General features: G+C 40.5%; 1 protein-coding gene across 3 annotated transcripts in view; it reads right to left on the bottom strand.

Annotated features, from left to right (window-relative positions):
- AGFG1 (ArfGAP with FG repeats 1) overlaps positions 1 to 24,944 on the bottom strand; it is a 115,799-nt gene that overhangs the window by 8,273 nt on the left and 82,582 nt on the right. For 2 of the 3 annotated variants that reach the window (XM_006861907.1, XM_006861908.1), the window contains exons 6-10: positions 14,266 to 14,385; positions 11,483 to 11,692; positions 5,630 to 5,810; positions 2,307 to 2,386; positions 2,009 to 2,101 (exon numbers count right to left, since the gene is read on the bottom strand). In XM_006861907.1, the coding sequence (XP_006861969.1) occupies positions 2,009 to 2,101; positions 2,307 to 2,386; positions 5,630 to 5,810; positions 11,483 to 11,692; positions 14,266 to 14,385 (684 nt within the window). The remainder of the gene's footprint in view (positions 1 to 2,008; positions 2,102 to 2,306; positions 2,387 to 5,629; positions 5,811 to 11,482; positions 11,693 to 14,265; positions 14,386 to 24,944) is intronic. The other variant, XM_006861909.1, reaches the window with a different exon arrangement.

The following is a 24,944-nucleotide window of genomic DNA, read 5'->3' as shown; positions in this document are numbered from 1 at the left end:
CTATCATATGTCTATGTAACATCTAGGGTGATAGAAGCAGTATGTTATCAGGAATGAAAACAGTGCCAGTTTAGATGACGTCTGACCATCAGTATCAGGTTACTCACATTCATTCATTTTCAACCCTTCAGGCAAGCCCACTGATACTTTTCCAAATCCGTTTCGACCTAAGCAGGGAAACAAGGATGCTGGCTCCAGGTTAGCTACGTCTTGGCCTTGAGTTCCTACGTGTTGAGAACTAAAACGAATGCTAATAAATTTCATAAGGCCATAAAGGGGAGCTCTAAGAGGCACCGAGAGGTACCCAACCACTGAAAAGAAAACACACTCTACTAATTTGCTTGAGGTCCTGGGGGGGTGATTCAGGATAAGCACAGGACTGCTAGTTTCCAGGTCAGTGGTTCAAACCCACCAGTCACTCTTCAGAAGCCCTATTTGATGACACTTAAAACTACAATTAACATTGTAAGTCCTGAAATATTTTTTAAAGGATTTAAAAATAAAAATAAAATTTATCAAAGAACCCTAAAATTAAAGGAATTTGTAAATCTTAGATCATCTAACATACAGAAAGTTGCTATTGTGAAAAGTTAAAATCCAGAAAAATATGGTTACAATCAAGTCTCTTTCACACAGAACTTTTCCTTGATACCCTCTTTTAAAAGCTAATTCAAAATGTAATTTAGTAAAAGAAACATAAGAGGGCAACAAAACTATTTTCTAAAGAACACAGACGTTTGCTTGTCAAAAATACTGATTTTCAGTTTCAGTAGAAATAGCTAACATTTAATTTGATTTAGTTAATTAAATGGACTTCCTGGTGTTGTGCTGTAGGATAAGCACAGGATTGCAAACCAAAGGGTTGGTGGTTCAAACCCATCAGCACACCATTTAAAAAAAATTATATTTGGTAGAACTCAGTATTTAATATTTATTTATTATGCTCAACACTGACAAATTATTGCTGAAGATATTTATGCAAAAAAGTAAGAGTAATAGTTTAAATTGCTAATATTACAACTCTTAATCTCGCCAATGACAGATCTGAAAATAACTATTAATCCTTAACGGCACTAATTCAGTGTTAACATTACCAGTATTCATAGCTTCCAAGATTTCTTACCAACATTTGCTGGAGTTTTAGGCCTCAAGTCTAAAATTACTGAAACACATACAAAACAAAGCTTACAAACTCTAAAATTAATGGATATCAGAGAAAATACTCAAACTTTTATATCCCAAAATAAAGACTCTGTTATTGAGAACATGTAACAAAACCCATCGGCCTCACACAAGGATATAGAAATGGAGCCCTGGTGTGGTTGTAGGTTAAGTACTGAAGAAAGGTCAGGGATTCAAACCCACCTTGGAAACCTTACATAGCAGGGTCACCATCAGTTGGGACTAAAGCACTTACCAACTATAAATGTTGTTATGTGCCGTGGAGTCGGTTCTGACTCAGCAACCCTATACAGGGTTTCCGAAGCTGTAAATCTTTACGAGAACAGAAAGCCTCATCTTTCTTCTGCGGAAAGCTACCAGAGCTCCTTAACAACTATATGTATACACATAAACACACACACACACACACACTTGAATTTCTCCACCAATTTTTGAAGCTCCCTCATTTAACATGAAATTGTTCTGTTAAGACTGATTAAGTATTTAGCCAGTAACCCTGAACCCAGACCACAAACCAAGTCAAAATTACAGCCTTCCAGTCTCAACTCAGCCATGTATACTTAAGCACTCAGTTGCAGGCTTGGGCTTTCTATCTGAAAAAGAAACAACTGACTGTGGACTGGTGAGCACCAGGTAACCACAAAGGCCATGAAATCCCACTATTTTACAGATGCGCCACACGTAGTTTTACTTATAGACAAAGTGGTCCCATTCACTGTAGGGGGAGAGACCCCCCTCTCTGGTGTTCATCGTCATGTGGTGTCGTTGCAATAAGACTTTCTCTAATGCTTACGGAATTGTAGAGTCTGTCTGTCACATTCCTTACCTGTGGCTCCTCTGGCACTGGTCTGAAATGGATTTGTAGAAGATGCCACAGAAGGACCAGCAGCAGCAACAAATGGATTTGTGGAAGGTGGAGCTTTGAAAAATTAGAAAATACACTATGAAAATCCTAGGACTTTTTGATTTCAAGTACTTTAAATATTTGTTCACTTGTTTATCAAGAGAGGAAAACTCGAACTTTCTGATAATAAATCATTGCTCTATTTCCTGGTACTCCTAAGAAAATACACTATGCCATGCCTCAAAGCTGATTATAAAACCAAAATAGCAGAAACACGCACCTCCAAATGGAGCAGGCACACTCGAAGAAGCAGGCTGTGTGGATGCCGAAGCGCCCACCGGTACTGTTCCAAAAACATTGCTAAAAAGAAACATCGCAAGAGTTCCCATATTAAGACAGAAGGAAAAAAGGCTATGACATGCTAACATAACAGTTTTACAAAACTTGAATATGTTTTCTAAAACAAAAAGAATTTTGTGAGAAAAGCAGCACCATTTACCATTTGTCCATGTTTGCAAACCTCTTTCAGGTCTTCCTTAATAGACAAGAGTGCAGTCCCATGACTGGCCAGTCCTAATCTCCAGGAAAAGTGGGTATGTAGTAAAAATGGGGGCTGGGCCCCACAACTCAACCACCACACATGTGCTTTTCCTAAGACCGCCCCCATTCTTCCCCTCCACTGTTCCATGTGCGCTTATTTAAAATCACAGAAAACTAGGATGATGCCTAAGGAAGGGTCAAGATTTAATACAAACAATTTAAAAGATTTAATCCAATTATTTTTTTTCTGTTTAAAGAACATTCATGATAGGATAAGCACTGGACTGCTAACCACAAGGTCAGCAGTTCAAATCCACAGTGGCTCCTTGGAAACCCTACACAAGGGGTGCTGTGAGTTGGAACTAACTTGACGTCACTTAGCAATGCCAAGACTAATTTGTCATTAGTTTGTACAAGGGACCACACATTTCACCTCCCATTGCTTTTGTGCCATAAGTGCATGTATCGACTCAGTGAAAAGTTAAGTAACCTCCTAAAACTATGATGAAGTTGCTTTCATCTGATAGCTTCCCCTGCAAGGGTCTCAAGGAGCCCAAATGTTTCCTGGCTCTGTCACTGTGCCAATATTATAATGCGTTATTTAGGAGTAGACCACTTGTTATATATACATGTATTTCCATACACTGTGGCCACCATTACACTATTATACATGGGAAAATTCCATGATCCCTTCATTCCATTTTTCTACCAACTTTCTGAAACTCCTATAGATATGCATGAAGGTTAAGGGCTCAGCTACTGATTCACACCCACCAGCAGAGTCCCAGGGAAAGAGGACCTGACAACTGGCTCCCAGTAAGGCTGCTGCTATTAGAGACTGTCGAGACTCACAGCCATCCTGTGAGGGTTTCCAAGGAGCAGCTGGTGGATACGAACCACTGAACTTGTGATTCACAGCCCAGTGCTGATCCTACAGTGCCACGCCACGAGTCCATAAAAATGACTGCCTAGGAAATCATATGGGGCAAGTCCACTCTGTCTGAGACAAAAACTCACCATCATCCAACTCAAAGTGACCCTGGGCAGGGTTTCCAAGGCTGTAAATCTTTAAGGGAGCAGAAAGCCTCATGGTTCTCTCACACAGTGACGGGTGGGTGTAAACCGCTAACCTTTGCACTTAGCAGTCCAGTGCTTATCCTACAGCACCACCAGGGTTCCTTATTCTCTGTGGCATGGTGGTGGTTGTATGTATGGAGTCGTTTCCAACTCACAGCGACCCTGTACAGGGTTTCCAAAGTTGTCAGTCTTACAGAGGAGAAAGCCTCCTCTTTTTTGCCGTGGAATAATGGTAGAGTCCAACTGCTGACCTTTCAGTTAGCAGCCTCGTTTGTGATCCACTATGCTATTAGGGCTCCTTACTCTCTGTCCTATAGGGTCGCTATAATTCAGAACTGACTCACTGACAAAACAACAGTGCACATAATATGGAGCAAAACAGTATTTGTTTGTTGTGAAGTGCCATCAGGTAGGTTCTGACTCACAGCCATCCTGTATAAGGGTTTCCAAAGAGCAGCTCGTGGGTTTGAAGTGCCGACCCTGTGGTTCGCAGTCCAGTGCTTATCCAACAGGTACTGGGATTGAATGTTCTTCTCATTGTTAAGTGTCTGTCTGACTCATAGCCACCCTGTAAAGGGTTTCTGAAGAGCGGCTGGTGGGTTTGAACCACCCACCTTGTGGTTAGCAATCCAGTGCTTATCCTAAAGTACCACATCAGGACTCCATACTTAATTTAAACTCCTATCCGAGTGCCAACCCCCATTTAGCATACAGAAACTCATAGAAAGAGTCCTGGTGGCAAAGTGGTTCATGCTCAGCTGCTAACCTGAAGGTCAGTGATTCGAAAACCAGCAGTTGCTCCACAGTAGAAAAGATGTGGCAGGATATTTCACACTACTGGGAAAGCCGACGTAATACAGACAACTCACAAAGTGGAAAACAAACATATGAATAAAACTGTACAAGGAAATCACCTAGCTGTTCTGGAAGCTTCCTTCATTATAAAATGAAGAAGTCACAATTAGAAAACATTTTTAAAGGTCTAATGTCTTTACTGTAGTGGTTATGAATAGGGCTGCATACCGCAAGGTCAGCAGTTTGAAACTACCAGCTGTTCCATGGGAGAAAGATGAGGCTTTCTGCTCCCGTAAAGATTTACAGCCTCCGAAACCCTGTACAGGGTCACTATGAGTCGGAACCGACTCCATGGAACTTAACAACAACAACAACAGTCTTTAAGGAGTACTGGTGTGGTGCTAGACTGCAAAGCTGGTTTCAACTGCAAGGTCAGTGGTTCAAGCTCACCAGCTGCTCCTTGGAAACCCTATACAGGATCACTATTGGCTGGAACCAACTCAATGGCACTTAACAACAACAATATTTTTAAAAGGGAGTTCTAGTAGCATAACAGTTATGCACTGGGAAGCAGCAGTTCAAATCCACCAGCCACTCTGCAGGAAAGATGAGGTTTTTTGCTCCTATAACGATGCACAGCCTGAGAAACCTTTACAGGGCTGCTCTGACTTGGAACTGATGCAGTGGTACACCACCACCAATGCCTCTGAAATGTGCTACACCTACAGCTGCTAGAAGTGATTCATACAAGAGTCTAATAAAGAAATGCCTACTTAGAACTGCCACTGTGGCACTGAAGAGACTGTGTCCTGATACAAACACTTCTAAAAACGTGTTTGTATCCAAGGCTACAATCTGATACTTTGATTATCCAGTCTTCTAATGGAAAAGCATATAATGTAACTGATGAAAGGACTCCCTAAGTACAAATAACCTGGATGGATATGTGCTCCTAATTACATGTTAGTAGTCAAGAAATAAAAATAGCAAACCCTTTATCCCCCTCAGAAGACAAAATTATGGCAATTACTCAAGGATTAGGTCTTCATTAGCAAATTAAACTCAAGTTTCCTCCAATTTCCAAAAGCAGAGTTAAAATGATGGTCCAACGATGTGACCACATCATTATGCCGCGTTGAAAGCCATCACCACATAACACACGACTCAGGAACGGTGTCTGAGACAAGGTACCTGCTAGCGTTACTTGTGGACGTGTATGCATTACTAGAGGTGGCTGACGAACTGAACACGCTGTCGAGTTCCGCCAGTGCTGCGTACTTGTCTGAAGATGCACTTGGCTGACTGGGAACCGAAACCACAGAGGCAGCAGGAGCTTTACCGGGGGCCCCAAAGCCACTCCCCTGGTCACCACCTGGGAACAAGCAAAAACCAAAAACAGAATCATACCAAAAAATCTGGATTTAGACTGGCTAGTACATTTGCTCATGAAACATAGGTAAATATAAAACTGATTTGGAGCTAAGCAAATAAATGGATAGCATTCTAGAGTAGTAAATGAATATATTATCAATAAGAGAGTAGACCCCCTAAACAAAAATGGCAGTATGACTGGCTACTACAAGAATAAGCAAGTTGTTTGTTAGGAAGCCATCAAGGCACGCTATCAAGTTCCTTCAGGACAAACTCCCCTCTAAGACTGAAACTCAAAGGGAACACAGGAGCAGGGCATGTGAGCTTGCTGGTGCCATGTTAGTCTACTGGGAAATGGTAGAGGGGGAAAGGCAGCAATGAAGCAATGAGCCTCAGCCCATTTCAACCATGTTCCACAGACTCCTATGGACCTGGTGATGACAGAGAGAAGAGGAAGGGCTGGTTGGTCCAAAATATGGTGAGATTTGGGGACTCCTGAGCCTATGGACAAAGACATAGCCACAGAGGTCTAGAGCTGAGAGCGAAGCATCTAGCTGATATGGATAGGGATAGGCAACTTAGACATTGGCTACCTAAAATGAGGAGGTGATAAAGGCACGAAGTGACTGGCTTACAAGATTTCAAGGGGGAGCTTAGTTTAATTGTGTTTGTTGGCGGGGAGGGGGAGAAGAGTGCCCACTGAATAGTTTTCATCTTGTCTAGATGGGTCTGGTTATAACAGATGGGGATAAGATTCATATGATTCAATAGTGAATACTTGTTATCATGACTAATTGCAACTGTCACAACGGTAAAGGTAGAAATTTTGTAAGAAAAACGGGATTGGTTAATCTTACAGTCCAGAAACAAAGGACCCTAGGATCATCAAGGGAGAAAAGCATAATTGGAATGAGAGATCTTATCCAGAGAAGCAGCAACACCAGAGATGGAGGCAGAGATAGGGATAATGGAGAAAGGGAGCAGCTGAGGACTCTACATACAGATTCATGGGAAGAGAGGAACTCAAGAGATGGCAGCCAGGAGGCAGACTTTCAGAATGTGCCCTTTGGTGGTATAAATTATTATATATGCCTGAGTGGTTTAAAAAAAATAAAAAGGAGCTAAAGTAAATAGAGAGAGAAACACTGGTAACTGATGGTGTATGGTGGTGGTGGTGGTAGTGATGTGCCGTGGAGTTGGTTCTGACTCATAGCGACCCTGTACAGGGTTTCCGAGGCTATAAATCTTTACGGGAGCAGAACGCCTCATCTTTCTCCTGTGGAACAGTTGGTGGAGGGGATTATAATCATTATTATAATGAAAACACGGTGTATGATACATTGAATGTAAAACTGATGATCTGCCCTATAAACTTTTACTCAATCCACACTAAAAACCTTAAAAAAAAAAAAAGACAGTGGACTTTAGCTGCTATTCATACCACTGTAGAAGACTAAATAGTGCTGCTGTAACAAAAACCAGGAGTCTTTATTAATCAATAATATACCAGATCATGCAAACAATGTAACATCTATCTCTAAGACAGGCTCAACTCATTTAAGTGAGTATATAAATTCATATAATGCTGGAACCAAATGTAGATGTGCCATCAACAGTATTGTTTTCTCATGATTTTCCATGGAAAGATTGGAGATAGTAGTAACAGGTAACATTTACTGAACTGTCCTCTAAAAATGTGTTACATACTACTCCCTGTGCATGTAAACAGGACTATTTGCAAATAGATTATACCAGATTGGGATGGGTCCTAAACCGAATTTCTTCTGGGTGGTGTCTAATTAAAAGAGGCAAATAGATACAGAGACACATACACAGAGCTGTGGGGACAAGTGCCATAGGAGCATCGTTTATAAGCAAATGATGTCAAGAAACGCTGGCAGTCAAAAGAAACAGGAAGAAGGCTCATACAAGGTCCATGGAATGGTGACAGATACTAACACCACAGTGTTTAAGATGGCATGACTGTGATCCACAATTTCTTTCAGGCATTTGGTTTTAGGGGAATAACAGTAAGCTAAGACAGTCTATGCTAGGCACTGTTCCGAATACTTGACACGCAATGATACAAGTAATACAGCTGTGGGAGGCAAATGGTCTTATTACCCTCATACTGGAGCCGACAAAAGCTAGGGCTAGGAGTCAAGAGGCAAAATTGAGTCTAGCACCCAGCCCATACTTTCCACCATCTGTTATGGATTAAACTGTGTACTCCCAGAAATACATACTGAATTCCTATGGATACAGTCCTGTTTGGAAACAGGTTTTTCTTTTGCTGTGTTAATGTGTTAGCAAATCCCAAACATTAGCACATCTGTGCTCTAAAAGGGAACAGTAGAGAGAAACAAACAAATGCCATTTGAGGATCACCCATAAGTCCAGGAACGCCCAAACCTATTGCCAAGTAAGGAACCAACATGCTCAAGATGCAGATTTGGATGTTTAGCCTCTAGTGCTCCAGAATTCTGGTGTGGGCCTTTAGGATTAGCACTGGACTGTGAACCACAAGTTCAGCAGTTTCAAACCCAGCAGCAGCTCCTCGGAAACCTACTGGGTTCACCATGAGCTGAAACTGACTCTACAGCACTTAATAACAACAACATCTCTGAGAAAACGCATTCCTACTCTTTAGAGCCAACCAACCACTGTGGTGTTTACTCCTGCCGCATTGGAAACTAAGACACCAGGTAGGGTGCATTTACAGAGACAAAATACCAGCCTGGAGGCAAAAAGTGAGTAAGAATATACTTTATACATCATAAAATGCCATGCCATGAAGCACCAAGACACTGACAAAAATGCTTCACATAAAATTTGCTGTTGTTAAGTGCCTTCAAGCCGGTTCAGACTCACAGTAAACAGCGCCCCCGCCCCCAACCAGGGATTCCGAGAGCAGGTGAAGCCCATAAGTTTTAAACTGCAGGCTGTGCAGTTACCAGTCCAGTGCTTATCACACCAGGGCTCCCATATAGTATAGAAACCACCAAATAACGCTTCACTCAAGCTGTATTAATAGGATCTCTGGAGAAAAAAAGAAAAAGAAAAAAATATATATATACATATATAAATCACAGGTAATTCATTTGACAACAGCTGTGATGAAGTCTACTAGACTCATGATGCCCCATGTGTCAAGGCAGAACGGTGTGCCAGAGGGTTGTCAATGACTGAATTTTACATCTCAGACCTTTCTTCTGAGGTGCCTCTGAGTGAACTCAAATCTCCAACCTCCTGGTTGGCAGCTGAGTGTGTTAACCATTTGCATCACCCAGGGATTCTTCTTTCAAAACCTGCTGTTTGCTGCCATCAAGAAGTTGACTCGGCACCTGACTCATGGCACCTCGTAAAACTAGAAGCTTAAAAATGAGTCATCAGTTTGTATTGCATTAGGACTTTCAGACTAGGATTCTAATTCTGGTTGTGATCATCTAACATGAACAGACTTCTTAGAGAGTTATAGGATTGCTTATTGTCCAAATACAAGGTTATTTGTCCGACTGTGCAGGCTATTTTCCCTTAACCCAGTATGAGGGGCTTTCTCTTCAGGAGGTAATATTAAGATACTCTGAATAGGTGAGACAATCCAGCCAGGCCCCAACTTCCTTCTGTGGAGGTGCTTGGTCCTGGCTGATACATGGCAAGGCCTCCAGTTTTCCAAGGGTGAGATGAAGTGAGTGGTGAGGTATGATCAAGGGAAGTGAGGTGAAAGCCCGCGGTGAGCTGTGTCTCAGACACTGTGCCAATGAGTCCGTCTTCACTTCACTCTATCAGGGTGGACTCACAGACAAACAGTGATGACACGCCTCTCACTGCACCTACAGCAGATGTTCTTTGAGTGGGAGGAAATGGCTATGTAACTTACCTCAACGGGGCTTTTAAGATCCTTTTACAACCCCTTAGCACATATTTAGAAGAATACCTATTAACTCCACTTAGAGGGACAAAGTAAAGATTTTTCAACAGATCCTAAATATTGGTATTCGGTGCTGGCAGAGGCACATTAGGGTACAAGATAATTAATGCAAAACCAAATACTGCCCCCACTAAAGGTGTGTTTGAAGGGAGAAGAGAGTTCTCCCGGGCACTATATTGAAAAGTTTTGGTTAGGGTGTATGACCAATATTGGGGCCAAAGGCGGATGTGGAGAAGACTATTCACCTACCTTATTATGTTTCAATTAAAAAAGATGATTGATAAAATAAGGTTAGAAACCTATTTACAGTTATACATGAAGAGTGCCATAAAGAACCATTGGAAATAAATGATCCTCATAGCAAATTAGTAACTGCTAATGATATTTATGTCAACAATATTAATGATATTAATGAGTCCTGGTGTGGCGCTGTGGGTTAATGTGCCAGACTGCAAAGCCGTTTGAACTGCAAGGTTGGTGGTTCAAGCTCACCAGCTGCTCCTTGGAAACCCTATACAGGGTCACTATGGGTCAGAACCGACTCCATGGCACTTCACAACAACAATATTTCAAAGCTAATGCTAGGATGTCTGAATGTTGTTGTTATGTGCCGTGGAGTCGTTTCCGACTCATAGCGACGCTGTACGGTTTTGGAAGCTGTAAATCTTTACAGGAGCAGAAAGCCTTATCTTTCTCCTGCGGAACAGCTGGTAGTTTCAAACTGCTGACCCTGAGGACAGCAGCCCGATTCGTAACCACTACGCTACCAGAGCTGTCTGAATAGTCCACCAAAAAAGAGTGAACTCTACATAGTTTTAGCAATGGTAGTAATTCTCAACTTGAGATTTCCTTTATACTACTCTTGGAGCAGGAGTAATACAAGGGGACTTCAAAACATTCACAGGCAAATAGAATGAAAAGTTTATGGAATTTGTACACATAATTTTTGAAGTCCCCTCAAACATTAAAATCAGGACATTGTTTGATACACGGCTACCATAGAAAAGTCTGAAAACAATATTTCACATTAAACTATTAAACTAGTTGTTGCTGCATCGGCTTTGACCCATCAAAGCTGAACTGTGTTCGACAGCGTTTTCAAAGGCTGATGTTTTTTGATAAGTAGATCACCAGACCTTTTGTTCACGGCCCCTCTCTGGGTATACTCAAACTGCCAACCTTCGGGTTAGCAACCAAGTACATTATTAACCCTTTGAACTACAGGGACTTCAGCTCCACACTGTTGCTGTTAAGAGGCGCCCAGTCAGTTCGGACTCATGGAGACCCTGTATAGGGTTTCTGAGCTTGCAGTTAGCAGTCCAGTGCTTATCCTACAGCACCACAGCAGGCAGCTATAAGGTACTTCCTCATTGTGAATCCCCAAGTACCCATATGTCCTTCAACACAGTTCACATGTAAGGCAACCTGATCTTTCAGCGATGCCCAGGCAAAATGACAGAAACAGGCCGCAAGACAGCAGCCTAACGGCGAGACAGTAAGTGGTATTTCAGCACCCGTCTGGGCTACACTGTGACGGTTCACCAGGATTAGGAATCCAAAGCATCTCAGATCCATTACGTGCCTAGGCATCATGAACATTTTACTCAGAAATGCTCAGTATAGACAAATGTTTGACACAACTGAGAAAAGCTAACATCCTCCAGTTTTAATGAATACAACCAAATGTAGAGCATGGTTTAATATACAAGCAATCTGGCTTCATTTTGTTGAAAGAGTGATACCTTGCCCAGCACTGAAGATATTGTCTAAATTAGCAAGGGCTGCATATCTGTCCGCTGTCTGGAGGCCACTTTTATTCGTTGACACTTTACTAACAGCTGGTGCTGTTTGATGACTCTGGGAAGTATTGAAGGTTCCAAAATCAGCACTGGAGGATTTGGGGAAGTTATCAAAATGAGCAAAATTAGCATTTACTGATCCAGCACTTCCACCTGTAACAGAATAAACAGAACACTTAAAATTTCTAGCTTTTTCCCAATCCCCTTTGGTAGATAACACAATAATTTCTTTCTAAATTAAGTATTCTCTAACTAACCCTACATATTTAAAACTGATTGCCAAACGGCATTCCACTTTAATCTACACTCGACTTTTTGTGAAGGTGAATTTTCAATGGTCCTGACCGCCTGGACAATAGGTTTACATGCTTCAGTATCTACCCTGGAGCAATATAAGGTAACTTCACACTACCTGCTGAGACTCGGTTACTTTACAGAACACTGACATAAGGTGTAGAGTCAATTCTGCTCCGTGAGTTTTCTTGGCTCTAACCCTTACAGAGCAAATGTCCAGGCTTTTCTTCTGCAGCACTGCAAGGTGAGTACAATTGGCTAATCTTTAGGTTTGCACTAGAGTGCCAGCAGGTACCCTACAGAACATTCAGCAATACACTAATAACTATGACCGGTTACAAAGTATAGGTCCGTGGAGAGGTGACCGAAACTAAAACCACAGCATTTTTGTGATACATACTTTCTTAAAAGGTGACCACTGAGCACTAGGCTTATTTTTACGAACTAGTATTTAATCCCACGTAATAATTTAATGGGCACACAATACCATGACACCCATAGTAGAACCCTGACCCACCATGTAGTTCAAGGAAAGAAAGCTGTAGCAATTTAACTGTTACAGTAAAAGCTGACTTCCTAAAAGTACAATGTACGAATTATCACATTAAAGTATACTTTCCATCCCAGAGACCGCCCTCAGACCACTGCTGAGTTGCCTCCATGGCCAGTGTATCTGATTCTATTTGCACATTTACAATATTCATTCTAGATGCCTACATTTCACTTTCATAGCATATGGTGCTGCGGGTTAATGCGCTAGATTGCAAGGTCTGTTTGAACCGCAAATTCAGTGGTTCAAGCTCACTAGACACTCCTAGGAAATACTATACAGGGTGGCTAGGAGTTGGAATCAACTCCACGGCACTTAACACCAACAATGCCAAATAAAAAAAATCAAAGCCATTGCTATCGATGGATTCCAACTCATTAGCAACCCTAAGAGGATGGAGTGGAACTGCCCCATCGTGTTCCCAAGGCTGAAATCTTCATGGAAGCAGATGGCCACAGTTTTCCCCCATGGAGTAGCTGGTGGGTTCGAATCGCCAATCTTTTGGTAGCAACTGAACGCTTTAACTATTGCACCAACATGGCTCCTTTCCACCAATCAGGTCTTTAGATACAGCAGAACAAACATCTGAGGAGGCTTCATAAAGTTTGTGGAAAAATGCAATTAACAGACAATGAAACTGCCCCACCTACTTTCTTAAACCCCCTTATAAATTGATAAAAGCTCTTGTAGGGATTAAACTTTGACTGCTTTCAATTAATACTAAGTAATATGTGGATGAGCCCTGGGATAGCACTTCAGGACACGCACTGTATTGCTAACCAGGCTAACTTCAAGGTTGGCAGTTCAAATGCATTAGCATTATACAGAGCTCCTACAAGTGTGAAACAACTTGATGTCACACAACAACAACATGTGGTTGCACTGAGAAGATTGTAATCTGCTACAAACAGCTGGTGACCAACGCAGACACTAAACTTGCAATAGCTGTATAAAGGATTCTATTTCAAGTTATTAAAAAGTGAGTTAGCAAATCAAATTTTCACTTTATGGTATATTATTATGATAGCTAATGCAGCCTGAGTTTATTAATAGATTACGTGGCAGTAAAAGTGAGAACAGATTAGCATAAAAAAAATGATAACAAACCATAAAAACCCACAAAATAGAGCATACCACATACAAATGACTAAGGTGCCTGACTGACAAGAGAACTTACTGTGGGCAACCTGAGGAGGAAAAGCAGGGTAAATTCACCCAAACCGCAGCTAGATGAAAACATTCTAAATGCTGAGCAGCCAGAGATTATATAAATTGTGAAATTTAAAGGGAAAGAAAAAAGGAAACTAGAAAGGAAAGGCTGAAAGACAAGACAGAGTTAAAAAGAAAGTAAACAGCCAAAGATCTAAGGAAGTGTGCAATGCATTTTGGAAAACAGTAGTTTACGGGAGAATATTCCATTTCTGCACTGAAAACAGTACCCAAGTTTGATTAAAATGGCTGGTATAAAAAGAAAGCCAAAAACATAAAGTGGCCCATTATGTAATCTAGTATCAACTAAAACATTTTAACATTTTTTTCTTATGCTTGATGCCCTAAGAATCTCTTGCATTTTAGTTCTATGGAAGCAGGCAGTTTGATGTGTTTTAAGAAGCAAACCATACTTCAGGACATCAGGTTCCTGTGCAGGAGAAGGAGAATGGACATGGTGGATTAGGCAGCACACCAAAGTTCAGAAAAGCAAACACACACATGGAAAAAAATAAAAATTCAGGTTTCCCCAGAGCTCGGTAAAACAGAACTACTTCAAAAGCCGGTCATTACAGAATGTTAAGTCTAGAGTAATTTTTCAAAACGAAACTAAAGACATTTAATTCTTTTTCTTAAAAGGAAAAATTCAAGCATGATGCTGGAGCAGCTCTACCTGTAGTTTGGGGTTGAAAAGGAGAGTGACTTGCTGTGGGGAAACCTCCAAAATTACTCGAACCACTAGACTGTCCAAATGCATCAAAGTTTGCAAACTCTGCATGTGCAGAATTCTGAGCTGTAAATGGCAAGGAACAAAATATGTTAATGATGATGAAAACTACAAAATGAAAATAGATGACAAATGAATTTAACAGTTTTATGAAAGTTCCTATGTACCTATCTATCATCACTTATTTTAAACAAAATTAATTTCAAAATCAGATTTTAAATTCTACTAGTGCTTAAATCTATTTTAAACAATATTAAGTGTTACCTAGAAATTTCCCAAACCACCGTGTAAACTGGTAAGATTTTCACAACACCCTTTAAATGTCCTCAAAAGTAATACAACAACAATGAGTGCTGATGAAGAGAATTCTGGATTCAGGGATATATATATATATATATAAATTACAGTAAGTGGATTGAGAAGTGATCTGGAAACTTCAGTGATCAAAATTGGTATTGAGGGACTCATAGGTATGAAGTTAACTAAATAACATTAATAAACTATTCCTTTAAATTATAACTTTGGGTTTATAAATATACAGAACACCACAGTGTATGTTATCGGTGAAAAAAAACGTGAATACTTGTGAAAAAGCAGACACTCACCAGATAAATGAAAAATAGTCACATTCTATGGAAATTCTGTTGTTTCAAACATTAAAATTAATGAAAATATGAAGGCCAGCAGGAATTGTAGCAATACTGCCATCTCAGACTCAGAGAAAAAGATCGAGTTCTACCCCCTACCTTGCCCTTCATTTTAAAGGAAAATGCTAGGATTCCCTAAACTGGAAAAGGGTAAATTATTAACAATTCAGGTTAAAACAAACCAAAAAAGGCAAATAGATGCTGGATGATAATTTCAGATAAAGAAGTATCTGGGATGCAGGAATGGTGGTGACAAATATGAGAATGAAAGGAAACCCAGAAGGGAGGAGGAAGGGGCGGATGTCTCCAATAGTAAGAGGTAGTCGTTTCAAAGCCTTTACCAGCAATTATTGTTCCTAAAGAAATAATCTTACAAATGTGTATGGCTGTATATAAAAACTAGATGGTGCGTGTATGTTGTTGTTTAATAGTAAAAAAATGACCAGCATGAGGGGACTGCTTGAATATCTTATGGAACATCATATGATAAAATGTAATACAAGCATAAAAAATTACTTAAGAGTATTATTTAGTCATATGCAAAACTGTTTATGACAAAGTAAAATAACAGGCTAATTAATATATTACAGATACTCTTAATTCATCAATTCTGTTAAACTCAACATATGATAATGTGCATGGGAAATCTGAAGTATAGCAGAATGGTAGTGTAGTGGTTACGAATTGGGCTGCTAACCTCAAGGTCAACAGTTCGAAACTACCAGCAGTTCTGTGGGAGAAAGATGAGGCTTTCTGCTCCTGTAAAGCTTTACAGCCTCGGAAACCCTATACAGGGTCACTATGAGTTGGAACTGACTCCACAGTACTTAACAACAACAACATCAACCTTCTCCTGCATGCTTCCTTAATTTGGCAAATGTTTACAATAAATATATATTTTCCTTGTAAACAAACCAAAAAAAGACACTCAACAAAACATACTTGTGCTAACAGAGCAATATATTAAATGCTATTCTAGGAAGACAATCAGGAAAATTAAAACATTTATGAAATCACTGCTTTGTCTATATCTAAAAGATATGGCAGGCAGAAGGGAACTGGAGCTCGAATAGACCCCCTTGTACTAAGTACCAGCTCCAAGTCCTTTCTTGTGTTTGCAACTTTAGCAGTTCCCAAACATACGGCACTATCTCACATGTCCCACCACTCAGCTACCAGTTTGTTGGACCTGGTGGCTTGTATGTTGCTGTGATGCTGGAAGATATCACTGGTATTTTAAGTATCAGCAGGGTCAGCAGACTAAGACAGACTAGGAAGGAGGAGAGGCAGAAAACACTTCTGAAAGGTTATTGTGGCGGGGGTAAAATGCTGCTGAGTCAGTTCCAACTCACAGCGACCCTGTAAGTTTCTGAGGAGCACCTGGTGGGTTTGAACCACCAAACTCACAGTTAGCAGTCCAGTGCTTATCCTGTAGCGCCACACCAAGATGAATAGCAGCAGCACATTATCGGATATAAGGCTGTATCCTTTCATCACACTTATTCAGTGGGTATGCTGAGCAAATAATACAAGAAGCTGGATTCTATGAAGAAGAACGTAGCATCAGGATTGGAAAAGACTCATCAACAACCTGCGATATGCAAATGATAAAACCTTGCTTGCTGGAAGCCAAGAGGACTTGAAGTACTTACTGATGAAGATCAGAGACCATAGCCTTCTGGGTGAATTACACCTCAGTGCAAAGAAAAAAAACACTCTTAAAAGTAGACCATCAGAACATCATGATCAATGGAAGAAATAATGAAACAGTCAAAGATTTCATCTTATTTGGATGCACAATCAACCCTCATGGAAACAACTGTCAAGAAATCAAATAGTTCACTGGATTAGGCAAATCTGCTGCAAAAGACTTCTTAAAAGTGTTAAGAAGCAAAACTGCTACTTTAAGGAATGAGAGGTGCCTAACCCAAGCTATGGTATGTTCAATCATCTCATATGCATGTCAATGCTTGACAATGAATAAGGAAGACGAAAGAATCACTGTGTATGAATTATGGTGTGGGTGAAGAATACACTATACTTAAGTATGACTTAGGGTGCAGGTGAGGAATATGGAACACACGAGAGATGGTCAGAAGAGCAACAAAGAAAACTGCTTTGGAAGAAGTACGGCCAGACTGCTCCCTGGAAGTGATGCTAATGAGACTCTGAAGGGCCAGTCCTTGGAGAAGGGCATCAGACTTGGTAAAGCGGCGGGTCAGTAAAAACTAGGAAGACTCTCCACAAAATGCATTAACATAATGGCAATAAGAACGGGCTCAAACATAACAGCTGTAAAGGAGCTCTGGTAGCATAGTGGTTACGAATCGGGCAGCTAACCTCACCGTCAGCAGTTCGAAACTACCAGCGGTTCCACAGGAGAAAGATGAGGCTTTCTGCTCCCGTAAACATTTACAGCCCCAGAAAGCTTGTACAGGGTCACTATGAGTCCTAACTGACTCCACAGCATATAACCACCATGGGTTGGAATCAATGCAAAGGCACTTAACAATATACAAGTTTGTGGATTAATGGAATTTGTCCACAAACCTTTTGATACATTGAACTTACAGGGCATATGTACCCTGTCCTATAAGAGTTGCTATGAGTGGACTTGACCCAATGGCACATAACAACATAAAAACATCATGAAGAAAAACTCAGTCGAACACACAATCTGTTTTTTGTTATTCAAGCCTATTTCATTACATTTATATTTCCCCAGACTTTTCAATGAGAGCATTAAGCACATAAATAAATAGGTAGTCAGGTGACCCTACCTATTTGTTAAGGCAAGGCAGAGCTTGGTAACACTTCTACCAGTTTTTAACTTAAAGACATTCAATCTATTCATTGTCATCAGAGAAGGGTTATGAGTAGATTTTCAATCTTATAAATGCTGTAGAATGAATCTTTGAAAAACACAACTTTGGAGATGACACACGAATAAATTCAATTACATAAAAATTGCTATTTGAACCTTTAGCAATCTCTGGACAGATGAATCTAAACCATGCAGAGTATAACAAAAATGAAAGATGTTTCTCTAAGAACTTCATTTCATAAAGTGTTCATAAATTATTCTAGTTGAATTTATGGCATCAACTTAACGAGGCAGACTCTTGCTGAGAACTATCTTTCCTCTTCAATGAGAACAAGTGTTCATGAGAGAACAGGGGATGTAAGCCGGCCGCCTTCAGCAAAGTCATTAGGCTTTGTGTTGCCTTTACAGAATTTAAAATGCTTTGAACCAACCCCTAACCTTTAAAAATAAAGCATATCACATTAAAACAAAACAAAATTCCTTGTTTCTCTGTGTCTCTAGAAATGCTCAACTTCCTATGTAGCGAGAGTTGACTGGAACATCCCCTTAAAAAGATCACATGGCACTTTCCACACTCATTTGTCTGACCTGCATTGTGGGCAACAGAAGCCTATTACAGTTAACCATTCACTGGACTTATGATATAGTATCCACAAAGCAGCAAAAGTACTCAATACTGTAGGTAAATTCTATTTCTATCTTTAGGACTATTCTGTAGAAGATACAGTATTATGAACACTATGGCCTTGCCCCACCGAAGCACATCCATAAAACACCTCAGCCAACAAGCTCATACAAAGGTTTAAGAATGGTTTTGACTTTGAAATCATTAATTTATCTGTAAAAGAACTTATTTACCATAAAATAATGCTAATCCAAATAGAATATCTGAATAATTATTATTTGCTATTAAAAGTTCCAGCTGTCACATCATTGTATTCAGGATATGATTTACACCTAATAACTTGAAAAACTAAATGACAACTCCATCATCAAAGACTTTATGAACAGTATGTGGAAACTTAAGAGATTCAGCATACTCACAAAGGCTATGCAAATGGAAAAGGATGTTTCAGATTGAGCCATGGAACTATTGGCACCTAAAACACACTCCAAGGCCAAATGCCAAAATTTGGCCATAAATAGTCTAGTGTTGTTAAGTACTGTGAATGATTTCATTGCTTTGCCTTATAAAAAATATATGAGGGACTTCAAAGAGTGCATGCAAAAATTGAAGTATAAGATACTGGAAGACTTCCATGAACTTTCTAAAGGTCCCTCAATACAGCTGAGTCTCCTAGATGCAAACTGCAAGGCAAATCAGATGTCAGAGGTGCTCTGGCCACTTGTGAATGAAAGGACTGTAAGAAACTCTTAGGCTTAATGACTGTTAGGTGATTTCCTCACTGATAATGCACTTGAAAAATAGACAAAACAGTAAAAATGTTCTATCTTCTATCCCTCTGAGTTGGTGTCCTGGTGTGGTGCTACAGGATAAGCACGAGACTGCAAGGTCAGTTTGAACTGCAAGGTTAGCAGTTCAAACCTATCAGTCACTCCTCAGAGACCCTACACAGGTTTGCAATGAGTCAGAATTTACTCAATGGCACTTCCTAACAACAACATCCCTCTGAAAATGTTTCTTTTTTTCACTTCCTTCTTTAGAAATAATGGCTATTATCTTCACAGCAAGCAATTTATTCAAAGTATGAGGGAATTCATGGTAAAAGTTTGTCTGTGGAACTGCAGTGCTGAACATTTTTTGGCTAATATGATTAAACAGAAAATTACAATATTAATTCCCTGGCCTGTGGATACTCACAAAATGCAGTTAATGACATAAACACCAGGGAAACGTGAAATTTACAAAAAAATTTCATATTCGCTTGTTAGTAAAAAGACAATGTTCAACATTTTATGGCTTTATGGTTCAAAAGTTTATAGAATATTTCAACTAATATTTCAAGAAAAGTCATTGGGAGGCTCTTGTGATATAATAGTGAATAATTGTTATCAGGACTGATTGTGAGGGTTGGAAATGCAAAGGTAGACGTTTTCTAGCAAAAGGAGGGGAGTGATTAACTTTGCAGTCTAGGAGTTGAAGTCCCTGGGACCATCAAGGGAGAAGAGCGGCATGCGGGACCCTACCCAGAGAAGCAGTGAGTGATGCCAGAGATTGAGGCAGAGATGATGGTGTGGAGTGATGGCAGCGGCTGGGGACTTTAGATTCAGAGAGGTAGAGGGACTGTGTGCTGACAACTGGGGGACAGGCTTGCAGGGTATACCCTTTGGTTGGTTGATGATGCATGGAGGGGATTGTAACCATGGCAATGAAACAATATACGTGCGATAGGATGAATGTAAAACTATTGTTCTCCTATGTAAACTATCACATAATTCACAATAAAACATTTAAAAAAGAAAAGAAAGAAAGAAAGAATGGGAATGGTAGGAAGATTTGTCTATAAATTTTCAAACCACCCTATGCAGCATGTTTTGGGGTGTGTATGTCTACTTTTGCTGTTGTTGTTAGGTAATCCTTGACTCAGGTCTGAGTCACAGAGATGCTATGTACAACAGAATGAAACATTACCCAGTACTATACCATCCTCGAGCTCCTGGGGGGTGGCACTGTAGGATCAGCACTGGACTGCGAACCATAAGGGTTAGCATTTCAAACCCAACAGCCACTCCTCAGAAACCTTATACAGGGTTGCTATGAGTCGGAACCAAATCGATGTCACGTCACAACACCACCACCATCCTTAGAATCAGTCCTATGTTGGAACCCATTGTTGCAGCCACTATGTCAATTCACTTCATTGAGGGTCTTCCTATTTTTCATTGACCCTCTACTTTACTGAATAAAGTGCCTTTCTCTAGAGACTAGTTCCCGATAACATGCTTGAAGTCCATGGAACAGTCTTGCCACTCTCTCTTCTAAGGAGAATGATGGCAATACTTCTTCCAAAACAGCTATGTTCATTCCTTTAGCAGTCCATGGCATATTCAATATTCTTCTCCAGAACCATAATTCAAAGGCATTGATTCTTCTTTTGTCTTTACTGTACTCATGGTTCAGCTTTCGTATGCATAGTGAGGTAGCTGAGAAGGCCATGGCTTAGCTCAGATGCACCATAAAGAGGTCTTTCAGGACACTGCTGTGTCCCTGAGTGTTAGGGTTTCAGGAATGATGGTCATCATCAAAGTGAAGTGAAAAACTATAGCACTTGAGTGTAGAAGACTCAGGAGTCTCCCTGAAGGTATCCCCACTCCAAGAGTATAAGCAAAGGCAATGCTGTGGGGAAGTGCCGTCCAGTCGGTTCTGACTCACAGTGACCCTTCACAAGGTTTCTAAGCAACGACTGGGGAGTTTGAACTGCCAACCTTGCCATTCAAACTAACCTTGCAGCCCAGCACATAATCCTGCAGCATCCCACAAAGACTCCAACTAAGGATAATAAAGGCAACAAATTAAAATGCACCAAAGGTTTGAATCTGTGAGTTCCTAATTATACTAAGGGGGTTAAAAAAAACATTAAAAGATTCCAGTCAATCTACAAACTGTGCTTATAAGTAAGAGAAAAAAATAACCCATACAGTCTGGCTCGATTCCTATATAAACCATTTCATTGAATAGCTGATCAAGTACGATCAGCACTGGACCATAAGGTCCAGCCACTCCTGGGAAACCCTATGACTTAGAACTGATTTTGTGGCATGTAGCAACAAAGAGGACGCAAAGGGACATGTTGAAGGCAATCAGCAAACTTCTGATTCTAAAGATTGTACAAGACAAACGACAAATAATTTGCAAAGAAAAAAATTGAAAATAAAATTAAATGCTTGAACATTGATATCCTAGGCATGATGAGCTGATGTTGTTGTTGTTGTTGTTAAGTGCCGTCAAGTCGGTTCCGACCCATAGCGACCCTGTACAGGGTTTCCGAGGCTATAAATCTTTACGGGAGCAGAACGCCTCATCTTTCTCCTGTGGAACAGTTGGTGGAGGGGATTATAATCATTATTATAATGAAAACACGGTGTATGATACATTGAATGTAAAACTGATGATCTGCCCTATAAACTTTTACTCAATCCACACTAAAAACCTTAAAAAAAAAAAAAGACAGTGGACTTTAGCTGCTATTCATACCACTGTAGAAGACTAAATAGTGCTGCTGTAACAAAAACCAGGAGTCTTTATTAATCAATAATATACCAGATCATGCAAACAATGTAACATCTATCTCTAAGACAGGCTCAACTCATTTAAGTGAGTATATAAATTCATATAATGCTGGAACCAAATGTAGATGTGCCATCAACAGTATTGTTTTCTCATGATTTTCCATGGAAAGATTGGAGATAGTAGTAACAGGTAACATTTACTGAACTGTCCTCTAAAAATGTGTTACATACTACTCCCTGTGCATGTAAACAGGACTATTTGCAAATAGATTATACCAGATTGGGATGGGTCCTAAACCGAATTTCTTCTGGGTGGTGTCTAATTAAAAGAGGCAAATAGATACAGAGACACATACACAGAGCTGTGGGGACAAGTGCCATAGGAGCATCGTTTATAAGCAAATGATGTCAAGAAACGCTGGCAGTCAAAAGAAACAGGAAGAAGGCTCATACAAGGTCCATGGAATGGTGACAGATACTAACACCACAGTGTTTAAGATGGCATGACTGTGATCCACAATTTCTTTCAGGCATTTGGTTTTAGGGGAATAACAGTAAGCTAAGACAGTCTATGCTAGGCACTGTTCCGAATACTTGACACGCAATGATACAAGTAATACAGCTGTGGGAGGCAAATGGTCTTATTACCCTCATACTGGAGCCGACAAAAGCTAGGGCTAGGAGTCAAGAGGCAAAATTGAGTCTAGCACCCAGCCCATACTTTCCACCATCTGTTATGGATTAAACTGTGTACTCCCAGAAATACATACTGAATTCCTATGGATACAGTCCTGTTTGGAAACAGGTTTTTCTTTTGCTGTGTTAATGTGTTAGCAAATCCCAAACATTAGCACATCTGTGCTCTAAAAGGGAACAGTAGAGAGAAACAAACAAATGCCATTTGAGGATCACCCATAAGTCCAGGAACGCCCAAACCTATTGCCAAGTAAGGAACCAACATGCTCAAGATGCAGATTTGGATGTTTAGCCTCTAGTGCTCCAGAATTCTGGTGTGGGCCTTTAGGATTAGCACTGGACTGTGAACCACAAGTTCAGCAGTTTCAAACCCAGCAGCAGCTCCTCGGAAACCTACTGGGTTCACCATGAGCTGAAACTGACTCTACAGCACTTAATAACAACAACATCTCTGAGAAAACGCATTCCTACTCTTTAGAGCCAACCAACCACTGTGGTGTTTACTCCTGCCGCATTGGAAACTAAGACACCAGGTAGGGTGCATTTACAGAGACAAAATACCAGCCTGGAGGCAAAAAGTGAGTAAGAATATACTTTATACATCATAAAATGCCATGCCATGAAGCACCAAGACACTGACAAAAATGCTTCACATAAAATTTGCTGTTGTTAAGTGCCTTCAAGCCGGTTCAGACTCACAGTAAACAGCGCCCCCGCCCCCAACCAGGGATTCCGAGAGCAGGTGAAGCCCATAAGTTTTAAACTGCAGGCTGTGCAGTTACCAGTCCAGTGCTTATCACACCAGGGCTCCCATATAGTATAGAAACCACCAAATAACGCTTCACTCAAGCTGTATTAATAGGATCTCTGGAGAAAAAAAGAAAAAGAAAAAAATATATATATACATATATAAATCACAGGTAATTCATTTGACAACAGCTGTGATGAAGTCTACTAGACTCATGATGCCCCATGTGTCAAGGCAGAACGGTGTGCCAGAGGGTTGTCAATGACTGAATTTTACATCTCAGACCTTTCTTCTGAGGTGCCTCTGAGTGAACTCAAATCTCCAACCTCCTGGTTGGCAGCTGAGTGTGTTAACCATTTGCATCACCCAGGGATTCTTCTTTCAAAACCTGCTGTTTGCTGCCATCAAGAAGTTGACTCGGCACCTGACTCATGGCACCTCGTAAAACTAGAAGCTTAAAAATGAGTCATCAGTTTGTATTGCATTAGGACTTTCAGACTAGGATTCTAATTCTGGTTGTGATCATCTAACATGAACAGACTTCTTAGAGAGTTATAGGATTGCTTATTGTCCAAATACAAGGTTATTTGTCCGACTGTGCAGGCTATTTTCCCTTAACCCAGTATGAGGGGCTTTCTCTTCAGGAGGTAATATTAAGATACTCTGAATAGGTGAGACAATCCAGCCAGGCCCCAACTTCCTTCTGTGGAGGTGCTTGGTCCTGGCTGATACATGGCAAGGCCTCCAGTTTTCCAAGGGTGAGATGAAGTGAGTGGTGAGGTATGATCAAGGGAAGTGAGGTGAAAGCCCGCGGTGAGCTGTGTCTCAGACACTGTGCCAATGAGTCCGTCTTCACTTCACTCTATCAGGGTGGACTCACAGACAAACAGTGATGACACGCCTCTCACTGCACCTACAGCAGATGTTCTTTGAGTGGGAGGAAATGGCTATGTAACTTACCTCAACGGGGCTTTTAAGATCCTTTTACAACCCCTTAGCACATATTTAGAAGAATACCTATTAACTCCACTTAGAGGGACAAAGTAAAGATTTTTCAACAGATCCTAAATATTGGTATTCGGTGCTGGCAGAGGCACATTAGGGTACAAGATAATTAATGCAAAACCAAATACTGCCCCCACTAAAGGTGTGTTTGAAGGGAGAAGAGAGTTCTCCCGGGCACTATATTGAAAAGTTTTGGTTAGGGTGTATGACCAATATTGGGGCCAAAGGCGGATGTGGAGAAGACTATTCACCTACCTTATTATGTTTCAATTAAAAAAGATGATTGATAAAATAAGGTTAGAAACCTATTTACAGTTATACATGAAGAGTGCCATAAAGAACCATTGGAAATAAATGATCCTCATAGCAAATTAGTAACTGCTAATGATATTTATGTCAACAATATTAATGATATTAATGAGTCCTGGTGTGGCGCTGTGGGTTAATGTGCCAGACTGCAAAGCCGTTTGAACTGCAAGGTTGGTGGTTCAAGCTCACCAGCTGCTCCTTGGAA

Source organism: Chrysochloris asiatica, unplaced genomic scaffold, assembly GCF_000296735.1.
Source record: "Chrysochloris asiatica unplaced genomic scaffold, ChrAsi1.0 scaffold00044, whole genome shotgun sequence".
NCBI classification, from domain to species: Eukaryota; Metazoa; Chordata; class Mammalia; order Afrosoricida; family Chrysochloridae; genus Chrysochloris; species Chrysochloris asiatica.
This window is presented reverse-complemented; position numbering and strand designations above follow the sequence as displayed.